This window comes from Saccopteryx leptura, chromosome 2, assembly GCF_036850995.1.
Source record: "Saccopteryx leptura isolate mSacLep1 chromosome 2, mSacLep1_pri_phased_curated, whole genome shotgun sequence".
In the NCBI taxonomy this organism is placed as follows: domain Eukaryota; kingdom Metazoa; phylum Chordata; class Mammalia; order Chiroptera; family Emballonuridae; genus Saccopteryx; species Saccopteryx leptura.
In genome coordinates, this window is record NC_089504.1 from 68,208,882 (window position 1) to 68,231,150 (window position 22,269).

A 22,269-nucleotide genomic window follows, 5' to 3' on the forward strand; every position below is an offset into this window, starting at 1 on the left:
AGGAGGAGACAGAGACAGACTCCCACATGCACCCCTACAGGGATCCACATGGCAAGCCCACTAGTGGGTGGTGTTCTACCCAGCAACCAAGCTCTGCTTAACACCTGAAGTGGAGGCCATGGAGCCATGCTCAGCACTCAGGGCCAATTTGCTCCAATTGAGCCATGGCTGCAGTAGGGGAAGAGAGAGAGAGAGAGAAAGAGAAAGAGAAAGAGAGAGAGAGAGAGAGAAGCAAGAGGAGGAGGGGTGGAGAAGCAGATGGGTGCTTCTCTTGTGTGCTCTGACTGGGAATTGAACCTGGGACATTCACACACTGGACCAACGCTCTACCACTGAGCCAACAGAAAAAGGCCGAGTATTTCATCTTTAAAACAGGAATTATGTGATGACATACTTCATAATGTTGTTATGAATGTTAAATGAGAAAACGCATATAAAAGTCTTCACACAAGTTTTATATTACATTAGTATTAATTATAAATGATGAAGATATTAACCTTTTTATAGTAAGGGGTTGCCTTCCTGTAAGTACAAAATTTATTTATTTTCAAATTAAATGAGTGAGATATGCAAAGAGTTCTAATCTACTCATTCAATGGTTATTAAAAGTAACTTTTTTTTAAATGGGGAGCCATTATTCCTGGAATCTACAACAGAGAATGACAGTAGTAAACAACACAGAAGTATACAAAAATATATCCCACAATTAGAAATTTTACTATTAAGATAAAATTTCAAGAAAATTCCTAAATTCTCCATTGGAGCAATTACTAAATACCCTTGAATTATGGTTTATTCAAAGCACATGTGTGAGATAAACTCAATAATTCTTCACAGTCACACAAAAATATGAATTTTTTTGTAACGGTATACAAAAACAAAAAAATAATGAATTCACTGATGACCTGGGGATAAACCGTGACCAGGGAATGCTTTCTTAATAGTAGGTTGACAGCAAAGAAAAGTATAGATTTCCTCTAAAAAGGTTTATAAATCTGGATTCTCCCACCTCCAACACAGGCTCAGTGGCAAGGTCTCAAGAATAGAAATGTGCAGACCTCTAAATTATAAGTACTTCTTACTTCAAGAACTAAGTCTTCACTGATTAACAAAGATATAAATTTCTGAATGAAAATTCCAAAATAATTCTACATATGCATGAATTGATAATTCTAAATAATTTTCCCTATGGTGACTAAAAAGTGATGAGTTAATCTTTAAAATAAACAATAAAATAGACAATATTATTACTTTCCTTAGGATCCATAATCCTTTGGCTATAAATCATCTACTTTTTTCTCCTAATTATAGGACCCTCATCTTACCCTCATCTTATGGGAGACAGGAGTCAATGCTTCATGTAGGACATTTCAGGGTTATTAGGACACAGTTATAAATATGGGTGAAGGAGATGTATTTCTTCATTTTGGAATTAAGTATCAGGGGTTTAGCCTTGGTTGTCTATATTCAGATAGAGGCTGGTTCCCTTCTATGTATGGCAATAAATTAGCTTGATATAATGCTATTCTCAAATAAAACAAAAAGCCCAGAAGACTGTCTTGAAGGAATTTTGCCATCTGTAATCCTGCTGCTGGAGGCAGTTCCAGGTGGCAGGATGTGAGTGAGGCAAATCTTATGACATTTACACAAATTTGGCAGTGAGCATGGCACCCAGGAGGGTGCTCACCACCATCACAGCTGTTCTTTGTTTTATGTCTTTAGGTAGAGGTGTGTTCCTAAAAAGGCATGTAAGAAGTGATTTTGGAGGAGTAAACTGAATCACAGTTTAAGTGTTCCATAGGAGATTTCTATGGAAAGGACCAGAGTAGAATCATTTTGTAATTTTCTCTTAATTTATTGGCTTGACAATGCCAGGTCTTCCATCATGCTGGCGTTACCTACTGTGGCCAATCAAAGTAACTCTAAAGAGCACCGAGCTTTGTTCTTCAGAAAAGAGCAATCTGAAATTTAGCCTTTTTGTTTTTCTTCATTCTCTTTTCTGTTCCCATCTTTTGTGCAGTTTGTCCTCTTCAGAATCCCCATAGCAAAGGGGGAGGAGGAGAAACCAACAAACAAACACACAAACAAACAAAAAACTAAGTCAATACCTAGTTCCAGGTGGCAGCTCTTCTAACAGAGTTTGTGTTGGGAGACTTTGAAGCTGTTGCATGACTTCCCTACCTAGACGATCAGCCCTCTGAACCCCCGTGGGACTGATCCTTCACATCATTCAAGCTCAGTTCAAATATCCTGCCTCATGGAGACCTCCAATTACTCTTTCCAAAATAAATCAAAGGGGATTCCCTGTCCTTAATGCCAACACACCTTTATTTTTCAGTTTATCACTCACTGACATTTATTTATACTGATTTGTTCACTTGTTAATTAGCTAGTCCTGGTCAGAAGAAAAATTTCAGGAAAGCAGAGTCTGTTTGGGTGATCAGTTTATGTCCATTAATATGACTAGTGCTTGACACATAGTAGATACACCAAAAAAATATCTGTTTTAATGAATGAAAAATTTGCACAAATTATGTTCCTGCTTTTTTTTCCTACTAAGACATACACACACACACATGCATGTACAAACACATACAACAAGAATGTTAACCACAGTCTATTTTTTTCCCCTGATAGAAGCCACTCACCCCATTTGGAAAATTAGTATTATTGTTGCCCAAAACATGTTCAAGGTTCTTGCATGCAAAGATGTCATTACTTGCCCTGGCTGGTTGGCTCACTGGTAGAGCATCGGCCGGGCGCACAGGAGTCCCAGGTTCGATTCCCGGCCAGGACACACAGGAGAAGCGCCCATCTGCTTCTCCACCCCTCCCCCTCTCCTTCCTCTCTGTCTCTCTCTTCTCCTCCTGCAGTGAGGCTCCATTGAAGCAAAGATGGCCCGGGCACCGAGGATGGCTCTGTGGCTGCTGCCTCAGGTGCTAGAATGGCTCTGGATGCAACAGAGCAATGCCCCAGAGGGGCAGAGCATCGCCCCCTGGTGGGCATGCCGGGTGGATCCCGGTCAGGCGCATGCAGGAGTCTGTCTGACTGCCTCCCTGTTTCCAGCTTCGGAAATATGAAAAAAAAAAAAAAAGATGTCATTACCTGCTCCTGTGGTGGACACCAGTTTGGGCTTGCTGCGAGCCCCATCTCCTTTGGTGGTGTAGGCTGTGACAGTGAGGGAGTAGGAAGTTTCAGGCTGTAGCCCAGAAATGATCATGTCCTGAAATGACACGGTAGAATGACACTGATTCAAAACACGCTCTGAATGCTCTGGAGGAAAATCAAGGCATCCATTTCCATTTCTGTGCATGCTTGAACATTCCCTGCAGCCATGCCAAGCACTGGAAGCTTCATGCCTAGAGCTCATGCCATGGATGGACTGTTTTCATGCTGACATTGGAGTGGGGTCAGCCCTCCTAAGAGGCAGCTCTAAGGGAAAGTAGTTAAAAACATAAAACCTGGAGCCAGACCTCCTGAATTCTTTAATTTAAACCTACTTTTGCCTTATGTATTCACTTAGTGATCCAGGTATTCGAGTTTACTCCTCTATGACTGTTTCCGATGTGCAGCAGGAATAATAAAACCCATAGGGCTATTGGGGGCTTAAATGGATTACATCAGGTAAATAATTAGAACTATGCTGGATTCATAGTGAGCAATGCATGAACTAGATGTTATTTTATGCCAGCAGCTCTCCGTATGCATCCACTCTAGCCTGGCCCGCAGTCTGGTGATGGGGCTGAGGCCAACAGTCTGTTTTATCACCTTAAAAGTATTTTGCCAAATGGCTAATCTATTGGACCTAGACATCCTGACAACCCGAGAAATTTCTTGGGACTCATGAAACATATTCCCTCTTTCTCTCTCCTCCTCCTCTTATTCCTCTTCCTCTTTCTCTAAAATCAGTAAATGAAATCTTTTTTAAAAAAGAAAACATATTGGTTAATTGTATAAGTTATGAACTATAATCATTATACACTAAGGATAATTTTCTGTTCAACTGAAGAATTTTCTGATTTAAAACTAAGAAACAGAACTTATTCTACCATACCATAAATATGTGTTCCATTAATTTCAACCCCTTAGAAAGAAATAGCATCAAAACTCTCAGTTTCCTTTTAGTAAGGACCCAAATTTGTGATAGTTATTAAGCTTAGATGAACATAATACTGATCTTCCAAATTGGAAGTTACATGATTCTTTAGATAGTGCTGCCTCACACATAGAGAGATTAAAAGCAAAACAAACAAAAAAAAGCTTTCAGATTGTTTTGTACAGCTATGTTTTCTAATATGTGATAAACTGATGAGCATACACAATGTCATTGCTTTCCTCACCTAAAACCAATGCAAGTGACAGTTTAGTGAATGGGTTGGCTTGTCTGAAGGACATTAGGATTTTTCTGTACAGGGCTGTAATGGGCACCATAGAACTCAGTTGTTGAATCGGATTTCCAATATGACAGCTTTTATAATGTGCTTTTCTCACACATTAGGAGTGTCATCAGTGCGGAAATTCAAGAATTTCGGATACCATCCTGAAAAGCCACTGGAAATACAATTCTGCCACATGAATGAACTAAATTTGGAAGAGAAATTTTATTTTCAGGAATTTGGAATGGTTTTACTAACAGTACAGAGAATATAAAATAAGTGAACCACCCGAGAGGTGCATTTTAAACTGTGGCAGACGACAGCTATTCCAAAAATTATGATGGGTAAATGCCAACATTATTGTTTTCAAGGCCTCCCTTCACACACCACTGGACTGCTGAAGAAAGCAGGCAATGCTAGAAGAAAGAAGAAGCCAGGCTTGGTTCTATCACCACATCGTGTGGCATATTTATACTCTCTGAGCCTCATACAAGTTTTCCATTTATAAAATTTGGATTAACCGCACATGTTCATTCTCTAGCACAGGTATGACAGAAAAATGCAAATGATGCAATTTGAAATAAGTCAAGCCCTCTTTTGTGGTAGAATCTCAGCAGGAGACACCTCTATTTGCCTGGATGACTCCATCTCTCAGGTTACATTTTCTTTCCTTAAGATGTTGGTGTATTTCTTGGAGGTTTTTTTCATACTCTCTGTGGGTTAGTGTGGCTGATACCATGGCCACTGTTCCTCACTCTCTTTGTCTTTTCAGGCCCCAGCTCCACTTGACTTCTTGCCCTGCCTATTAAGACCTGGCATTAGTAGATGTTCTGAAACACTCACTGGTTTTCTGCATTTTTCTCTAATTCCACCCACCTCTCCCTCCAAAAAGAAAGAGAAACAACAACAACAACAACAAAACTGCATTCATTTCCAAACCATAAAGACTTTTTTTCTGTCTGTCTCCTAAATTCATTTCCAGTCCTGATCCCCTATGAGGGACCCAATGGCTTATACATTGTAAAGATCTGCTGGACATTTTCCCTTGACTATGTGTTAAGGCCAGCTTAGCTTAACTGATGCTTACATGTCATTCCTAGAAGCAGACTCCCCTCTTTACTTCCATATTTAATGAATGGTGGAGCATCTTCAAGACTTAAAAGCAATACTTTGATCTCTTTTACTTCCTCAAATTCTTGGCTAGTCAGCAAGTTTTTGTCAAGGTATTGAAAATATTGATCATAACTATCCTTTTTTCCATTCCTGCTATTTCGACTCTGTTAAATTTTTATTCCTGAATAACTATTGTAATAAAAGAGCTCTTTTTATTTGTTCCCTTTGTACTGTCTTTTTTCTTTCTAATCTCACCACTAAGTATACAGGTAGTAAACCATTCAGTAAGTCATAAAATCAATTTATTCAGTCATGACCAGTATTATAAAAAGAAGTAAAATAGACTTGAATACAAACTACTAATGTTTACACATATTAAAAGGTAAGGTATTATTGTGAGAAACTTTTATTTTAAACATATGTATTGGTTATGACATACAATGCATTTCTTACTATGGGTCATGGTCAAAGAAGTTTATAAAACACTGTTATCTTATTGATTTTTCAACATTATATTAAATCTTATTTCTTAGCTATATTTAGCAGTAGCTTACTAACTTGAACCCTTTATTTTTGTCAAATTGGCAAGATCACTGTTAACTGACAATATGACACTCTTGACTGACTCAATGGCTACTTTTGCTGTGCTCACTTTTTAAAAATATGTTCTCATTTACAATTCCCCAGCATATACAGGTACACATACACACACCCACTTTCCCCATTTCAATCCCTACTTATCCTTTAGGTTCTCAAACTAACTTCTCAGGACTCTTCTACCAGCTTGGTCTACTGTCTCTAAACACATAGCTTTTACTGATATTGTCACTCATATTAATTATACATGGTTTGATACCACCAACGTATATTGCATTTTATGACTTTCCTGAATTTCATATAATTTCTATCCACCTAGACTGTAAACACTTAGAAGGCAGGTATCACATCTTGCATCCCCCATAATACATTATATATAATAAGCTCTCAATAAATAACATAATCCACTCATTCAAATCTTTTTAAAAATTCCTCCCTAAGTGAGATACTTTCCACTTCTTGGCATAACTCATTCAAGTTCACTCAAATTTGTATGAGTGTAACAGAGAATTTGCCATTTCAAAATAGTTCATTAGTGCCAGATCTATGTCATGTTATCCACTGAATGTGTAACCCTGGAGTGGGATTTAAGAGCGGCCGACCACATACCACTTGACATCTCAAGTCTTTGATGCCTCCACTTACAGCATGCCTCCTCTCACTATGTCACCAGGCAGAGTTAGTAGCAGCCACCAAAATAACATGAGCTCATGATGTTTCCTATGCAATCAGTAGCACCATGCCAATTTCACAAAACAAAACCAAAATAGTGTACCACATAGTGAAGATAATTAAAAAATATTTTGTTAGTTCATGCATTCAAATAGTGATGACACATCATAAATAGGTGAAAGAGGAGAACCAGAAAAGAAAAGAAGCATTTATAATCTGTTTTGACAAAGCAGTCAAACATTACTCACATGTTCAGTAGTATCATCAAATTCCCACTGATTGGTATTAAGAAGGTTGGGAGAAAGAAACAAAATAAAAAGAAATAAAGAGAAATTTGTAGCCTGATAAAGGCAATGGTGCCCTTGTTAGATTTAAAAGAAAAAGAAAAACAAGCAGTTGAAGCAGTGTGTACAATTAAATCCCAGAGTATAAATGTGTTACGTTGCCACCTTCACTTCTCATTGAAAGCTCAAAAGTAAATATGTTTTGCATTGTTATCACTAAACCAGCTATTTTCCAAATTTCCCCTTAGAATAAGTCAAGAAGGCTTAACAAAAGCTAATACACACTACTCTGTGACATTTATTTTCAGTTCTTTCTTAAATTATTTCATTAATTGAAGTTACTATTAAAATTAACATCTCTCATTAATATTGGAATCCTATATTCCTGGTGAAGACCTGTCAGATGTAATGAAATTTCAATGAATAGTTAACGAGAAAATATAAGATGGACAAAAAAAAAAGGGGGGGGGGAGAAAAAGAGAAAACACAAAGAAAATCACCAAATTAATAAAGAAAAACAAAAATTAACCACCATACTCCCAATGAAAAGAGCAACAGAACTAGAGTTCTGTAATGTAATATTACCTAAAAATAGAAGAATATCAAAGCATGATGGTCTTATCAATTTTTCACAACTGCAGACATACAAACAAAAACATAAGCAATGATGGCTTTATTTTATATTATAAGAATGTTCTACCTTATAGGTGGTACAAATTAAATATTTGAAAAAGCATGTCCATGGCCCTTTTCTAGATCTAACGGATATTATGAATCTCCTACCACATATACAGAACCAAAACCATACAGCTGGATTCAAGGTAGGTAAGTTAGCTACAAATTCAGATCTCTTTAGAACATTTCAAGACTGCAGGTGACATGAATGTGTGAGTTGATTAAATCAAAGCTTGGGGTAAATATATACTTTCCATAGAGCCACAGGGATATCCATTTTCCCTCTTATTTTCATTGAGACAAAAATGCAAAATTTGGCAACCTGGAACAGTAGTTCACAAGTTGGTTCATAAGTTTCCTCACTTTTAAACAACACAAGGAATTTTCTGTTGAAATGTTTCAAATTTTCATAAATATCATCCATTGCTATAACTAGCTACCAATTTGCTGGATTACCAAAGCATCTTCTTATTCATAATAACCCATCACTATTGGACTAAGCATAGATGAGCTAATCCATGGGTTATATATAAACCCCAATAGAACAGCTATTGATCAAAATCTACTTTTTAGACAAATATGACATATGGATTTATCAGGGTACCATCTTTGAATCATTACTAATTTATGGGAAAAAAATAATGCTCTGTTTGAAACAACTGATTACAAAACCAAGTTATAAAACTATATTATATATATATATATAAATATTTATAAACCACCATCTTAGGCTCAATTTTTCACATACTCAACTAATACTTTTCTCAACTTGGCTCATCATAGGGATCTCATTTATTCTCTGGAAAACTCTAATTTTTATCATGAGCATTATCTTCATTTTCTGGGAAATGAAACAATTCTTTTATAAAATACTTAATTTACTTAAGAAGTCCTAGATACAATACTATCTGTATACCTTTTCCCAAATGAAAATGTTTATTCTTCAACAGAAATCACATGTTTAGAAATTAGGTCAACTTAATTCTAAGTAGTTTTAATAGAGCAGAAAGTAGATGCAATCAGCAAAACTCTCAGAATTCTTCACCTTGCTTTTATTAAATCAATTATTGAAGTCAGAAAGGTAAACTCAGATATAGCTAGAGAGAGCTGAACATCTGTATTTTAAGAAAAACAGTTAACATGTTTTTAATCAGCTGCGTTATTTCACTAAATTTATTCTGTCACTTGGTGACATCATATGTTTCAAAAACAAAAATTTTATAAATTTTTTACAATGTAAAATATGAAAATGGGGCCCATTTCAAGGTACAAACTTAAAAAAAAAGGATCATATAAAAATATAAGTATGTAATTTCAGAGGCTTACCTGTGCATCAGCCAGCATGACGTCCTTCAACATGGGCTGGCCCTTGGGCTCACCATTTTCCATTCTCACATAGTGCACCTGGTATCCTCTTATCTGGCCATGCTGTTTATTGGGCACAGGTGAGCGCCATGAGACTTTAACAGATGTCGAGTTGACAGCCTCTACCTCGACTTTGCGAGGAGGACCACTAGGAACTGGAACAATATCATCGGATAAAAGAAAATTATAGGTACTTGTCCCACCCAGTCAGAGCATTTTCTTAGTTTCTTTAAAAAAAAAAAAAAAAAAATATGGGCAGACCCACTATGTTTCCTTTGTGGAATACAAACATTTTCAACCAATGAAAATGCTTAACCAATCTGCTCTACCTTTTAAGAAAAGATCAAAAAACATGACCAATGCCAAAAAAAAGTATGGAAGAAAAAAAGAGTATCAGAGAAATAGAAAAACATGTAAAAAATGTACAAAAGCCAAGGAAGATGCTTTGAGGTTCAAAGCATTAAAGCACAAAGAGGTATAGCATTGAAATAATAACAAAAACTGGTAGTTGATTGCTGTGTGTTTTTTAAAGGTTTCTTTTTAGCAGAAAAAAAAAAGATTCTTGATTATATGAATTTTCTTCTTTTTTTCCTCATATCAAAGGTATTCCATACAACAAATGCCAAAAATTAAATGTCGAGCATCAGTGCTTCTGAAATATGCAAGACAAAAAGGCAACAACAAGAAGATAAGAAGGCTGTTTTTAGAAGTTAACTTCAAAATGAAAAAGAAGTGACTACAAAAAGCCAAGAAAAACGCAGAAGACTTTAGATGGAGGTACAGAGGAAGAGCCTGGATTGCAAGGTCATAGGAGCAAACTGTTCTTTTAAAGGGAAGCAAAATATTTTGTTGAGATCAAAAGAAAAAAAATATGCCCAGGCTGTAGCAAAAATAGGTCTTTGGCAAAAACTATTGACGTTAGAGCGATGTTGGGTAAAAAAGATGAGCAGAGAAAAAATGGATTACTGTTAGCCTATCAAAAGACAGCAGACCAAGATTGTGTCAGAAGGGAGCAAACTGACAATTGACGTAGCAGAGGCAACATACCATCTTCATCGGTTCGAATCAACACGGATAAGCTCTCGGGGCCAGGGCCGACATCTGTGTGGGCTGTCACAGTGATCCGGTACTCAGTCCATTTTTCCAGCTGTTCCAAAAGGTATTTGGTAGTGTCCGAAGGAATTCCCAAAATCTCATGAGGTTTGTCATCTTCTCCATCCACTGCGGTATACTTGATGGAGTATTCAGTAATAATGCCATTCTGTTTTTCCACTGGTGGAGGTTGCCAACTTACCAAAATACTAGTGGAACTTGGGCTGGTACAACTAATATCTTGAGGAGGAGCTGACGGCTCTTATTTTGGTAGTGAGTTAAAGGAGGGTTTGAGTGAAAGGACAGGAATGGTTGGAAAAAAAAATGATAAAACAAAAGAAAAGGCAGAAATAAATAAATGAACATTAAGGGCAACAAAACAAAAATAAGGTTTTTGAAACTTAAAATTTTAATGATAAATTATGTACCTTGGCTTAGTAATATGAATAAACCAAAAAAATAAATAAATGACCAAAAATAAATGTTAAATAATGGGTGGGGGGAATATGTGAACATGAAACCTTAAGATAATGGAACCTCCAATAAAATTACCTACCTGCAATTTAAACTCTTCTTCTAAACCAATCCCTCAGTATTCCCCAGCCCTATTACACAGACTATCCATCTGAAAAAAGCTGCAAACACGGCAAGCTTGCTACGTGAGCATCTTGTTGACGCTTCACAGATGCTGTTTCAAGCATTCATTTCTACATTCTAAAATGAAGGTAAATCGTATACAATTTTCACTTGTGAAAGCATTCTTAAGTGTAAAAAACTGTGATAACTACTAGATATTCTTCTACAAATTCCATTTCTTTTTAAAAAAGGAAAGAAATAAAAGCTCAACAAACATAAAAGGGTTTTCTCTGACTCTCTAAAAAACTGATTGTGCCTGACCAGTATTAATGAAAAGCATTAATCAAACATTGATCATAGTCCATTCAGAGCGAGCATGCAGATCAATAAAGGATGAAAAAGCATAGTCCAAGATTTACCTACCCGAGAGTAATGTCAGGCTTGTGGATTCTGACTGTAACTTGTACTTACCCTACATCAGCTTTCAGCTTTTTAAAAAATGATAACTCTTCTTAAGACACCATTGCTAGTGAGGATTAGATTCCACCAGCAAATTTTGGTGAAATCAATAACAACCATCTATCTCTTACAAAATGTCAATAACACAGCCATTTAAAGAACTACTTAAAAAAAAGAACACCTGAGAACCACCTGGAAAAGGTATGATTTATCTTTTTCATTTTGTACATAATTCCATTCATTTTCTATATAATTATTCATATAAAGTAGAATTGACAAAAGTTGTTAAAAATAAACTTTCTTATTGCCCATTCTAAAATAAATTGGTCACCTTCTGAGCAATTATTTTTCATTAAATTTATCAAACACTCATTATTTTAAAAAATTAAAAAGCAAGAAAGACCTATGTAGCTGTTATAAATTATTTTTAAAGTTAATAATATATATCCCTTAAAAGACAAATGGGATAAGACATACATAAATACATATATCATTTCAAGGCAATATATATAGTACAATGAGTAAATCGTTTCTAATTATTTGCATGTGAATATGTAGTTTGGCTTTATGAATATTAATATTATATAGTCGTCAGTTTATCAGGTCATGTAGAGGATTATCAGTCTCTGCATGTCTTGTTTTTCATTATAGTCAATCAAAAGGAAAAGCTCTCTATACCAACAAAAAGAATATTTTCATTAAAAGTCTTGTAAATTTGGAATATTATTTGTAAAATCACTTGAATACTGTTTTTATTGATTTTGACAATAGGTTCTTATATTTAAAATTATAAATTTATTTTAAATGCATCATCATTATTCATAATAAACTGAGTTAGTCATGTAACAGCAAAAACTTATTTGTAATTCATTTTTAAAAGCTGTTTTGGTTTTCATGACAACTCTATCTTCAGACCTTCTATTCTTTTGAGTGTATTCAACATCATTTGAAACTTTTATCTAATAAATAAAACATAAGTTTTTGGTGTGGATATAAAATGTACATCTGTCTCTAATATGTATGTATGTATGTATGTAAAAGAGTTAAGTTGGTCAACCATGCAAAATATAATATTAAAGCATGTCACATTTCTTATAATTAAATATCAGATTTTAAGAATTATATTCTACATTATTACTTATTTATTAGCCTGCCTGGAATTCAAAGCAGACATACAAAAGTATATTTACATGTTTCAGATTTGAAAAGAACGAAAATTTTATGGGGATAAGCTATAATCACAAATGGATTAAGCACAGGACCCTAATGATTTTCATATGAATAATCATGTTTTGAGAAAAGGGAAGATAATGATATTTATTATCAAAAAACACTGAAAGATGTCAAGTTTCTACAGAAGAATGAAACATGAAAGCCTTGCTTATATAAAAGATAATTCATCTTTTAAAATATATAAATTTTATATTGATAGGTCTATAAATTAGGTCAATAGAGCATCCTCTTTATAAAGTTTAATGCATTTGTATTGTACACATCTATCACATTTCACTATATCAAGATCACTTATAAAATATGAAAAAAAAAGTCTAAGAAAATAAAACTTCAAATCAAAGTAAATGGTTGTTTAATAAACTAATTGTAGAATCTTATTAATAAAGGTCCAATAGTACTATAAACCACCAAATTTTCCATCAAAAACAATCTCTTATATAAGATTTCACAAAAACCAATCTTAACAATCTTCCCTGGACACAATGGACCCCCATTGTGATAAACACGATTATTCTTTATAGTAACAGTTCCAAAAAGAAATTGAACCTGAGGAAACAAAATAAAATTTAGGATTGCAAATGTACTTGTGATTATCCCATTTTCCCCAAATATGTCCAAGTACAGTTTTGCTGTGAATGCTCCATATTTTTACATGTACTACTTGCAGAGTTAATAAAAAACTAGTCACAAGAGTTTAGCTTTTCTCTCAGTAGGGATAAATACATGAGATAGAGTTATTTATTAGCAAAGTTGAAACCTGTGTGCTTATAAAATATAACAGTTTGGTCTTTCATTGTCTCTTTAGTTTGGTAAGTCTTGTTCTGATTACTATGCAGTGTTCTCTACCTGAATTTTGCTTTATATCCTTGTAATTCATTAAATAGGTCTTGATCTAATTGCTTTCACCCATTTTTCTCATTTCTCAATTTTTTTGAGAGCTTTTCAATTTACAAAGTGGGAGAAAGGGATCTGCTATTTGGACCAAGTATGGAAACAACAGAGGTCACAGTTGTACTCTAATCCCTGAAGTTGGACGCTTACTAGCCTAGACACTACTGACTATTAACCATATTAATTAGCAGTTCTGTTTGTTGGTAGGGATAAAATCCGTAATACCTCTTAATGAAAAAAGGGCAGAAAGTAAGCGAAGAGAGACACCTACTTGACTGCATGGTTCTAGCTGATATTTCAGTTGTGGAAGCACCCAAGCCTTGAGGAGAGCGTGCAGCTAGACGAAAATAGTACCAGCTGTTTGGTTTCAGCCCTTGCAGTCTATAAGATGTCCCTGGCTCGATGGTAATTCGTTTCTGTGGATAAGTAACAAGAGAAGTTGACCATCTTCATTAAGATTGGGGCAATTTTCTTTTTTAATCACAATGTCTGTCATCAAAATATCATGCACAGAACCAACAGAATATCAAGGGCTCAACTAGGGGAATTACATAATGAAAATATCGGCATTTAAAAGTCAAATTTTGACAACAAATAAGACACCTGGGATAAGGGTAGCAAGCCAAGCGATCACCTAATGATGACATAGCTATGCAAAGGTATCAGATAAAAGGGGGATTGAGAGGCCATCACCCAGAGATGTGTTTTACCCTTAAGTCACGGGTGCTGCTGTGACATAGCCCATAACAGAAGCTGATAATGGAGTATGCCCTCATGTGCAATTTTAGTTGAAGAAATGTGTAGTTCATATCCTATGATCTTCTGCAATCTAAATAGAGGTTAAGAAAATATGGCCCAAAGTAACAACAGAAACTGGCATAGAGTTTACCTGAGACTACTGTAAAAAAAGAACTAAAATTACTAAGGTTTGATGGGATCAGAATCAGATGTTCGTTACTAAGAAAAGCTGGATAATATATACGCAATCTAGATTGGTTTAAAATAATTTTAAAACTACCTTTCTTTGGGAATATAGAGGCTATAGCAAAAAAAAAAATTCACAACCTTTTTTATAACTTTTAGCATCATAAAAGATTTTTGAAATAAGGTTTCTTTAATCAAAGGTTATAATTACTTTTCATGCTTTAATTTTGCATGTTAGTAAAAATATAGCTGTCTATGGGTAAGAAATCTCAGATTGGATGTTAGCCTGTAGTAAACCTTAAAATACATGCTAATATGTAATCTAATATGGCATAAATAATTTCAGGCTTTTTATCAAATATTGTTTGCTGTTCACACAAACAGAAATCAGTCAAAAATTCAAATATAAAACTGGAGAAAACATCCCTAGGGTGTTATGGCTTGCAAATATAAAAGCTTTTAAAAATTTTAGATACACCAAGTAACAAGTAAAAAGGTATTCACTAAATAAACAATTACAAAGCAGAGTTGGTGTGCCAACATTTAATCATCCAGAGCACTGTCAAAAACCTGCCACTCTCTTTGCTGTTTTTCTATACTTGTTTCTTAGTTAGGTAATGGTAAGGATTTAAAATAATTTAATGCTGATGTATATCTTATTAAAAACACAAATTGTTGTAATATGAGTATTTTAAGTTATAACAGAATTTAAATTATATAATAATTTCTAGCCTTCTAACCTCTACTGTTATTTTATTTGCATTACAAACTCAAACTTTATATATACTCACATTCATATCATAATTTTTGGCATACAAATAAACATTTGCTTTGGGGTATCTTTCTCTAAAACCAGTTTGAATAAATTCATCTACTCAAAGCTATGGGACTTATTTAGTTATATATCTACAGTGACTTATGTACTTTAATGCAGAAGAGAAAAAAGTATGTCCCCAAGTCTCATGGGTATACAATGTTATAACTTGATACTTCCATAAATAATTTGGAATTTTGCCCCACTCCCCCAGTAAGCCTCCAAATAACCTTTTTTAATTTTGTCAGTTATCTCTTTTAAAGTTCAAGTCTTTTTTCTCCAAGGTCCGCTAAAGATATCAGATTTTTCAAAAGAACCTGCGTAAGTACACAAAAGTAGAGTAATGCCTCAATGTAGCGACTAATCCCAAAAGCAAGAAGCACAGTCCTTACCTCCTCCCCATGCTCCCCATCTTTGTAGACCAGCTCATAGTTGGCAATGGTGTCTGAACGTGGAGGTGTCCAAGAGAGTAAAATACTCGTTTCAGACTCAGGTTCTGCTTTGAAGTTTAGTGGTTGCCCTGGTACTAAAAACAGGGAGGCAAAGGACTGAGCTTACCGTTACCATAAACATTTGTAAGTTCTTTTACTGGTGTATCTGTTTAAACCATTCAAAATGTGTTCACATGTATCAGCTTAATGGAGTGCTAAATCCTTATGATGTCCAGGTAAACTTGTATAAAGCCCATTTTTCTCCTTCAAGGAACAAGAACAATATTACAAATACTGTCCTTGTCCTTGAGTGGTACCATATTTATGCAAGATGCAGAACTAGAACTAGCAAATATAGAGCATATTAGTCTCTGAATTCAATTTTACATATAATACAAATATTTACTTCATAATATTGTTGTACATAATCAATGAGATGATTTATATAATGCACTTGTAACAAATACTGCCTAAATCATCACAAGTGCTAAATATATAAAATTTATTGCTATTTTGCAATTAAGTAGGAATTTATTCTTTAGGACTGCATTTAACTTTCAAAGTTATTTCCAATTAGGTTTATAAAATTTTACCTTCACTGCATTAACAAATCTATAGGCAACAAAAGAATCACTTAGTTTTTTTTTCTTACTAACACACATTTTAAGAAAAAGTTTCCTTAAAAAAAGGAGATAAAAAGCTATCATTTACATTAATAGCTTAAAAGCTATTAAAGTCCTTAAATGACTCCAAATGACTTAATACCCTAGACCTAATATAAACTTAATGTTGTCCCTAGTGAGAGGGAACTAAATTACTACACAAATTAAAAAGTTTATAGAATACACTTATTATCAGAAATAAAGTAATTTTTATAGAGGTCTTTTATAATTCTCATATTAGTCATGTAACACATATAATAGGCAATTTGAAATAGCTATATATCATGTAATAATAAATGGGACATCTATCCAGTTAAGAACACCTTACTCAAATGTTATATTAGAATAAGATTACTAACCCCAATGTCCAAGTTAACACCTGAATCCCTTCAGGTCTTCCCTTTATTATACAGAAGGATAAACATACTTTAGGGCATCACTAGCACACTTAACCTTACATTGTTCTTGGCCAGTGTCTGCTCCGATTGGTTGGTGCTCATGCTCTGATGGCCATAAAATTTTTTGACTATTACCCTGATGTGGCATGTTTCAAAGTGCTATAGCTGAACAGATGTCCATATTTCTACAAATGCACATGAAAATTCAGTGTATATTTAATAAAAATTAAGGACAATGATATGTACTTCACACCAGAGGGGGAATGAACACCTAAAACATTTTTGGCAAATGAGCACAAACACTGGAAAACAGATAAAATAATGTAATTTGTAGCTGACAAATAAAGTCAGTTTATTAAATAATACTCAAACCATCATCTTCATAAGACAGTTTTTGAAAAAGCAAAACATGACTTTCTTTTCCTTTTGTAATCATATATCTGTAGTATGTTTTAAAAATTGCCTTTTGTTTAAAAAGAGGTTAAAACATAGCGGGCTCTAGCAGAATGGTTTCTAGGATCCCTAATTATTATCCTGCTGCCCGCTCTGTTACCCTGCGAGCCTGTGTACGTGCTGTTGCGTGTGCGTGCACATGCGCCATCATGCGCACCCATGTTTGGACTGACGCTGAAGGCCGCCAATAAACAGCGTTTCATATTTCTAATTTCATCTTTCCTCCCTTTGTGTATCACAGGCCTTGAGATACTCATTAATTTGATGCCTCAGGTAATGTACTTTCCGAATAGGGTAACAGCGCATCTCACTTTTTAAAGTACCTGCCCAGTTGGTGACCTAACACAATCATTCAGACTGAGAGGTGGAGACAAAAGAAGATAAAAAGTGAAGAGCAAGAGGAAGAGAAAACAGGGAAACAAAAAACAAATAGGTAAACAGCAACACAACCAGCAAATGCATTACTTCTAAAAGAGAAATACCAAAAGCACTGGCAGAAGCAACAATGGAAGCCAAGAACTATCAGACACGTGGGGAAATGATGATCGGATTCTAATATTCCGCTAATGGGAGGGTTTCTCAGACTAAAACTGCACTTAGATATACACTATGCACTATGTGTACAATCACTTTTTTCTCTACTTTTTCCCCTTTTATCTTCCCTCCACCTTTTACAAGTCTGGGAAAGAAAGCTCTGTTTTAACTCCTGATTTAAATTAAACCAGCATATAATATTGTCAAGAATTTAAAACACAGGCAGTACTGAAGGGCTGCTCTCAGGATAATAAGTGCATGTTACTCATTTCCTCCCTGTCTAATTCTAATAATAAACTAAGTGACATTGATTGAAAATGTCTTAGAAATCTAATGAAGATTTTCTTACTTAAACTGTTTGTTTTCTTGCTTTTAATTTGTCTTGAACAAATTCCCGGTAGGTCTCAATGTTTTATCCTGGTTTAGTGACATAAACTTCATCTGATTCTCTTATTCTGTCTGGTTCTATTAAGAGTCCACTCCTTCTAAATAATGAATCAAACAGGCACATCAAAGTCTCCGAGGGTGTACAGTTACTGCCTATTTCATTCTTGAACAATGTAAAGTAGCGGCCAAATGACTCAATGGAAAGTCTCTCCTCTAATATACACTGTATTTAAGAGGATCTTCTCTTCTTCCACCATCTCCTTTTGAAATATTAGGAGGGTAATTTAATTTAGTAGATTTTAAACTTGTGGTAGCAACACAAATGCCTAGAGATGTCAGACAGATGCTCAGATCAATGAGTGTTGAGGCCCTGCGGGGCCTGGGACCAATGGAGAGAGCCTGCCCGCCGGAGGGCACCAGTGAGGATCAGCACCAGGAGAGTGCTGCCTTCGGAAATAAGGGCCCAGTCGTGCCTGAGTTTCTGGTTTTTCAACAGAAGGGGATAATAAATCTTTTAGGTAGAATCTTTCCATTTTTTAACAATTAGATATTGATTAAATTAATCAAAATCAATTGAAAAATACCATGTAGGGCTAACTATGCCTACAGATGAAATCCAGCATGCAGAGCAGTGTTTTAAAAGGTCTTTTTATTATCAATATATCAGGGTCTATGCTCATGAATGCCTGAAGGTGCCACTATGTAGAATTTCTTGGGAATTGAGGGTTCACCCAAATCTATTGCTTTCTTAGGGTTTTTAGTTTTAATTTTATTTATTGAATGACTTTTGAAAGAGAGCAAGATTTGTTGTTCCACTTTTTTTTTTTTTTTGTATTTTGCTGAAGTGAGAAGTGGGGAGGCAGAGAGACAGACTCCCGCATGCGCCCAACAGGGATCCACCTGGCATGCCAACATGGGGGAAATGCTCTGCCCATCTGGGTCATCACTCCGTTGCAACTGGAGCCATTCTAGCATCTGAGGGGAGGCCATTTAGCCATCCACAGAGCCTAGACCAACTCTGCTACAATGGAGCCTTGGCTGCAGGAGGGGAAGAGAGAGACAGAGAGAAAGGAGATGGGGAAGGGTGGAGAAGCAGATGAGCGCCTCTCCTTGTGTGCCCTGGTGGGGAATCGAACCCCGGACTTCCATACGCTGGGCTGATGCTTTATCACTGAGCCAACTGGCCAGGGCCTGTTCCACTTATTTATTCACTAATTGGTCAGTTCTTGTACATGCCCTGACCAGGTATGGAACCCACAACCTTGGCATAATAAGATGACACTAACCAACTGAGCTACTTGGCCATGCCGTCCTCAGAGTTCTTTAATCTTTAAAACAACCAGAGTAAAAGTAAGGTTTCAAAGGTAAAGAAAAAGGATGTGAAATTAAAGGATTCACCTTTATATTTCCCAAACATATTTATGCTAATGATGATAATATATGTACATGAAGAAACACTTAGGGGATGCCAAACTGTCATATATTTTCTCTGCTTGGAGACACAGGAAATGCTTCATCAATGCTTCATCTGTCAACTGGAATTTTCTACCAAATATTGAGGCTATAGAGGTTTTGTTAAGAGATGTTAATATTTGTATTTTATGTCCCCCTACACAGACACACACACATGCAACATTTTGGTAACACTTTCAGCATTTATACCTCATACTTACTAGCATTCACCTCTTGTCTACGTCTACTTTATTTTATTTAAGAGATTTTCTGTGTTGTAGCATTTCCCTCACCAATTACCTAAACATAAATTTGATAGGAAAATCTGAAGTTCAGAGTAACTCATGGGCAAATTAAAAAACCCATCTGGACACTTACATGTAATTATTCTACATTTAAAGGGGAAATGTGATTAAATTGACCATAAACCAAATTTAGAATTTAGATGTAAAGAGAGGAAATTAAAGTAGAAATACAAATTTTTTTTTAAAATTATACAAAATCATTATATTCTGTAAGGTGGTGTCAACATTCTGTTCTTCTTCATTTACTTATTTAATGTCCAAAAGGAAATACAAATATGAGCTATCAATTAGCTAAAATAATATTATTATAATCCCATTGCTAAATGTAAAGTATTGTAGCAGTAGTACTATTATATTTTATATAAATATCTGAAGGCACTTCAAAGACAGAGATGAAGAATAAATAAGAAATAAAGAAAAAACCTGCATGTCATCTAAAATGCTGACAATATCAGAAGAAGCAGTATTTGAGGTAAATGTATGGCATATTTCTAAAGAGAGAAAGGTTAGCACACATTAAATGACTAAACAATCATTTCATCTAGCCATTTATAAATATGATATACTACCAAAGAGACTAGGAATCCCAACACTGCTAAAATATCTAATATTTTAATAAGGTATATATTTCAAAACGTGTATATCTATCATATTGATAAATGATTTAAAAAAACAATAAAGGCAACAGCCAGAATTACAGAGATAGTAAAACAAAATTCAAAACAAGGAGTCTGATTTCTAAGTGCCACAAATACATCATTGACAAAAAAAATACTTAACAGACAAGCACCAGCACAAATCTTAATCTCAACTGTTATTAAATATCAACAAAAAAGTTAAATTTTATTATAGTTGTATTTTATTATAGTTGAGCTCCTTTAATCATTGCCAAAACTATTTAGAAAAACTATTTAAATTGGGCTCATGATTTTGGCTATTGAAAGTCAGTCTTTTCTTTAATTTGCTGAGATAGGCCTGTTGACATACACTAATAAAATTATATTTAAAGTTCTGGAAACCTAAAGTACAATGTCTCCAAATGTTGTAGTTTTTATATTATGACTATTTGGTAATGCCCAGAATTTATACTGGAATTGCCTTCTTCAAGATGTATAAAGTTGATAATACTCCTAGCATTTAGCTGGTAAATATATATAATTATTTTCCTTACAAAGACCTATGTTATTTAGATACAAATATACAAATCAGTCCACTTTTCCCCAGAATCTATTAAGTGTATGGAAAAACTACAGGTCAAAAATGTTTTGAAAAATTAAATTCAGAAAAAAGATGTTAGGATTTAACAGATTTAGAATGCCTCCAATTAGCATGAACATCAAACACCATTTATTTTAGTGCATTAGGTTTAAGGTATAATTTATTACATTTCTTTATCAGAGTTTTATTTGCAATTTTATAAAATCTTTGGCTACTCTATTATTTTAGTATAATCATCATAAAAGAAAATTATAAGAGAAGACATCTTTCCCACATGTTATCTAATAGTGGAGATCTATTTCTAGAACATTAGAAATACTTTCCTTGTAAATGGAAGGGAATTAAAGATATCAAAATGAAATTAACATATTTCAGGTATAGAACACATAAAAATGTATATAGCTATGTATATGAAATTAGAATCACTTGAGAAATTCATACATATTAATCAGTAAATTTTCATAGAAAAAAGAGAAAATTATAGTAAAAATAATCATGTCTTTAAATTTTATATATCCTCTCTAAAAGAATGTTTTCATAATGCTTTATGTTTTTGTCTAGCAATGATCCTAAAAATTAGCTAGTCAGCACCAAGAAAAAGGAGCAGTTCAGCATTAATTATATCAGGATCTAACATCACTGTTTTTGGCAGTTATCCACTAACATCAAATGGCTTTTGTTAATTAAACCTAGAGAACAGATCAAATCATTGTGCTATTTTGGAAGGTTTTCTTAGCCTATTGATTTTGGCAGGCACAAGTCATTATGTCATCATATATCTTCTCAATCAATGGGTATTAAAATTACAACTATTATGGAAGGTTCTTGGAAATATTTTAATGTATAAAATGTCTAAAAGCGATTGGGAACAACTATTCTAATACATTTGTGACCCATTCATCTAGCCTTTTCTAAGTTCAGAATGCCTGGATCACAATAACTCAATTGCCTCTGTCATCATACTACCTACAGTGAGTTATGATTTATGTTACGTTAGGCCTGCTGGTAATATAGAAAATCCAAAAAGGACTTTTTAAACATCAGTTTCTATATATTACAATAAATTGTGACCTAATGCATTATTGTCTGTTATTTCATGTTCTGTATATAAGGATTTTTGTGACTCCCAAGGATTTTTCTGTTTTGCCAGAAACTAGTATTTGGTTTCTAAGACAGCTAAACTCTCCTGTAATTAGAAAAGTGATGAAACATGATAGGTTTCTATGTTTAAGTCTATAGTTAGAAAATTTAGAACCAAATTTATAGAGATCGAATATATCTTCTATAATACCTTCTATAAAAAAGGTACTTCTACTTCTTTCAGATAAACTTATTTTTTCATATCCAAAAGGCTTAAC

The 22,269-nt window shown here is 34.4% G+C and overlaps 1 protein-coding gene across 25 annotated transcripts in view; it reads right to left on the bottom strand.

Annotated features, from left to right (window-relative positions):
* PTPRD (protein tyrosine phosphatase receptor type D) overlaps positions 1-22,269 on the bottom strand; it is a 2,469,774-nt gene that overhangs the window by 166,958 nt on the left and 2,280,547 nt on the right. For 14 of the 25 annotated variants that reach the window (XM_066368144.1, XM_066368143.1, XM_066368139.1 and 11 more), the window contains 6 exons: positions 15,464-15,597; positions 13,605-13,749; positions 10,130-10,435; positions 9,044-9,237; positions 7,007-7,033; positions 3,106-3,223 (listed from right to left, as the gene is read on the bottom strand). In XM_066368144.1, coding sequence (XP_066224241.1) covers positions 3,106-3,223; positions 7,007-7,033; positions 9,044-9,237; positions 10,130-10,435; positions 13,605-13,749; positions 15,464-15,597 — 924 coding nt within the window. The remainder of the gene's footprint in view (positions 1-3,105; positions 3,224-7,006; positions 7,034-9,043; positions 9,238-10,129; positions 10,436-13,604; positions 13,750-15,463; positions 15,598-22,269) is intronic. The other 11 variants (XM_066368158.1, XM_066368157.1, XM_066368156.1 and 8 more) reach the window with 2 other exon arrangements.